At 34.4% G+C, this 3460-nt stretch overlaps 1 protein-coding gene across 1 annotated transcript in view; it reads right to left on the bottom strand.

The window, feature by feature from the left end:
* LOC106943006 (obscurin-like) overlaps positions 1 to 2041 on the bottom strand; it is an 18418-nt gene extending 16377 nt beyond the window's left edge. Inside the window, exons 1-3 of the mRNA XM_015026351.1 lie at positions 1936 to 2041; positions 1527 to 1562; positions 138 to 392 (exon numbers count right to left, since the gene is read on the bottom strand). Of these exons, the coding sequence (XP_014881837.1) occupies positions 138 to 392; positions 1527 to 1562; positions 1936 to 1972 (328 nt within the window). The 5' untranslated portion in view covers positions 1973 to 2041. The remainder of the gene's footprint in view (positions 1 to 137; positions 393 to 1526; positions 1563 to 1935) is intronic.
* Between the last annotated feature and the right edge of the window lie 1419 nt (positions 2042 to 3460).

Raw genomic sequence — 3460 nt, 5'->3', positions numbered from 1 at the left:
TATATACATACATACATATAAATAAATATATATATATAATATGTGAAATAAAGTAGAGTAAAAATATGGATATATTTTGTGAAAGTTATCCTCTGTTGTTTCGGGTTAAAATGTGATCTAAAATATTTTAGGCATACCTGAGACAGTAACAGTATTACTGCACTTTGTTTCATCTGAACTCCTCTTGTGACCACAGCACTGATATTCACCACTATGAAGAAGAAATGTGAATGTGTTGTTTTTATCTTTCTTGATGGACAGATATGATTCATTATTCTTGTTCAGCTTGTATTCCCAGTCAGAGTTTTCTCCTTCATTCATGTCACATCTAAAGGTAACAAACTCTCCAGAATAAAACGTTGACCAGTTGGGCTCAGTAGTCAGCACAGCATCTACAACAGAACCAACATTTAGTTCATTTATTTTCTAGGTTAACGATAACTGATAAAACACAACAAAAGAAAAAGAATAAAAACACAGTATGATGTGAAATACAGGAATGAAGCCGAGCAGGGCCGTGCAGAGACCTTTGGAGGGACGGGGGCTCAGATGAACAAGATCTTAAAACTCCATACAACATAGCAACAGTAAATATTAATCAACATTAAATATTAATCAAGAATTTCATATTTATTCTAATCATACTATATTATTTTCATGTAGGGACAAAGGAAAGCAAATATAGTCTTTGTTTCCCTAATAATTATAATGTTGATGTTTCTGCTGCTGACAGAGCTGGAGGGATGAGCTGATCTGTAACTGTAGTTTTTTAATCAGACCATAGGAGAGAAGGTCGCTGCTTATGAAATATGTTATGAAAGAAGAACATTTGCTGCTATTTTACTAAATAAAACCTAATAATATTTGGTTATTAGCTGGTTATTAATATTTGCTGCTATGTTTAACATCCATAGCAACTTGGCTGCAGACTGCTTTAAAGATCAGAAAAGCTCAGAGGAATTAACTCTACATAATTTTTTGAAGTTAGCACCTCTGAGATCTAGAATTGTAAAACTGAGATATATCAAGGCAAAGAAAACTCAGTAGCTGCTGGCCCTCTTCACAGGCGAGGAGGGTTTATTTCCTGCTGTTACAGGAGAATTACAAAAATAAATAGAAACTGTTTGTCTAACTTCAACATCAGACCTACATTTTTAGTCACAAACAAGTGTTTGAAAAAAATATATTCTTGCCCATAATCTGACTTACAAGCTGATGTTCTGCTCCCCTCCTCCTTATTTTGGGCCCAATGGAGGCAGAGGCACTGAGAATCTGTTCAGCTTTATTATTAAACCAAGGGCAGCCAGACTCATTTATTTTACTAAATTGTTATTTTTAGCTTAATACTATTGTGAGGGGGCACAAGCAGGTCTCCTGATGCACAGTTAAAACATATGTAAAAAAAAAAAAAAAGCACTCAAAAAGAGGCACTTGCACTCATTCCCCTCCCCCTCCACATCCCCGCCTGTGCTGAGGCTGTTGTTGAGAGAATAAATCTTTAAAATAAACATTAAAAGTGACGTTACCCTGAGCTTGTCCACAGCAGAAGAGTGAGGTCAGCACTGAAATAAAGGTTGAAACCTTGTTAACATTATAAACCTTAAATAACATAAAATTAAACAGCAGAATTTTGTCACACACTCACATTTAGCACTAACTTAACAAATCCATTATTTTTATTTAGATCCATATTATTCATTCATATAGATATTTTTTTCTGTCTGATGAGTTTAAACTGCACGTCAGAAACTTGACACTGACAACAAAATATTCCCAGATTTACATCAAATTCAGCCAAATTTTTTCGACTTGCAATTCAAAATAGAACATTGAAATGTGAGTTAGTGAGTGAGCTCATTTTTGTACTTCCTGTGAAAATAAAATATTATTTTCCTTGATTTTCCACCATTGAAACACAGAAAGTGATTTACTTACACAATAAGCCCAGCAAAGGATCCAAGGTTTTCTCCATCTTGGCTTCCAGGCAGCTTTTCTGCTTCAGTCAAACGTTTCTTCAGTGAAGTGACACGATGCAAACGCAGCTTCTGTAGATAAAGAGAAGAGCAGGAAACAGAGTCTATGTTAGACTGAAATCATAATATCTTAATTTACTAACACTGACATCACTGTGAACTTTGTTTCTGCTACAAACCGCAGGGACTTTTCCTGTAAACTGGTGAGAAGTCAGGTTAAAATAAGTCAAGTCTGCAACAAGCTCAGTGTGATGTGCATAAACTAACAAGAAAACATTTAAAAGGAAATTCATGTTTTCAAATGTTTGTTGTTTTTGTAGATATTCAAGTGAAAATGATGAAAAATTAAATGCATCAATAACAGATTCAAAAGTAGTATATACATAAATAAAGTTGTTTTGTGTGAAAACATCATTTAGTTTCAAGTGCGTCACAACCAAGTGGTCGGTTATTTTTTACCGTTCCTCCTTATGTTTGAAAATTAGTGACAGAATTAAAATAAGATCTCAGGTGGGTGGAGGCAGATAACAGATCAGAAAAACTGTGAATGATGAGAAGTAGTTCTAAATTTAAAAACGTCTAAAAGCAGCTAAAAAATGTTTGTTTGAAAAACATTATTTCTATATTTTTGATTCAGTAGTTTCAGGTTTTGACACATAGGCAAAAATAACATTGTTTCTGCAATATTATCATGTAAATAATGAATGTGAGACTCAACCGCTCTTATTTATTTGATCATAGAGTGATTGAGTCACCATGAGAAGTGCTACGGTTTATTAGAGCAAACTGTACATCATGTTGATTGATTCTCATTGGTCCATGGTTGGTGGACGCTTGTGGTCCAACAAAAATGAAATCAATAAAATAAAGAGTTAACCTAAACTTACCGACTCTAGATGATAAAAAAACAGGCTCACTTGTGATATAAAAGTGAAAAAAAACAACTAAAAACAGACAATAAAACACCGCCAAATGTCATGAAAAGTTGTCAACTCTAGTAAAAACTGTCAAAACCAACTGTCTGCACCATTAAACATAGCAATTGAGGCAATGCCCGTATGGTAAATAACGCTCAGCTATGAACACTGACCAAGGAGCAACAAGCAAAAAGTAACCAAGCACAAGACGCTCATTGTGACTGTTCTCACCCTCTCTCCCGCTACATAAAGCCAGGCAGTCTGACACAATGGCACACATTACAGCTTCCACTTTGAACGAAAACAATCAAAGAGCAATGTGCATGCTCTTTCGTTCTTGTGTTTTAGTTATTTATTAAAAAAAATATCAACATATATAATTAAATAAAATAATAGCTACTGCAGTGTATGCAGAGCATTACAAGAACAAAGAACGGGTGTTCTGTCAGGTCAGATCGTCATACGCTTAGCACAAACTCATGGCTATATCTGTCAGATGTCATTAAAATAAGATTTCGTTTAATCAGCAACATAGAATCATGATGTAGATCGTCATATACTTTGTTATTA

The sequence above is a fragment of the Poecilia latipinna genome, unplaced genomic scaffold, assembly GCF_001443285.1.
Source record: "Poecilia latipinna isolate Pla-1442-1.1 unplaced genomic scaffold, P_latipinna-1.0 Scaffold4772, whole genome shotgun sequence".
In the NCBI taxonomy this organism is placed as follows: Eukaryota; Metazoa; Chordata; class Actinopteri; order Cyprinodontiformes; family Poeciliidae; genus Poecilia; species Poecilia latipinna.
This window is presented reverse-complemented; position numbering and strand designations above follow the sequence as displayed.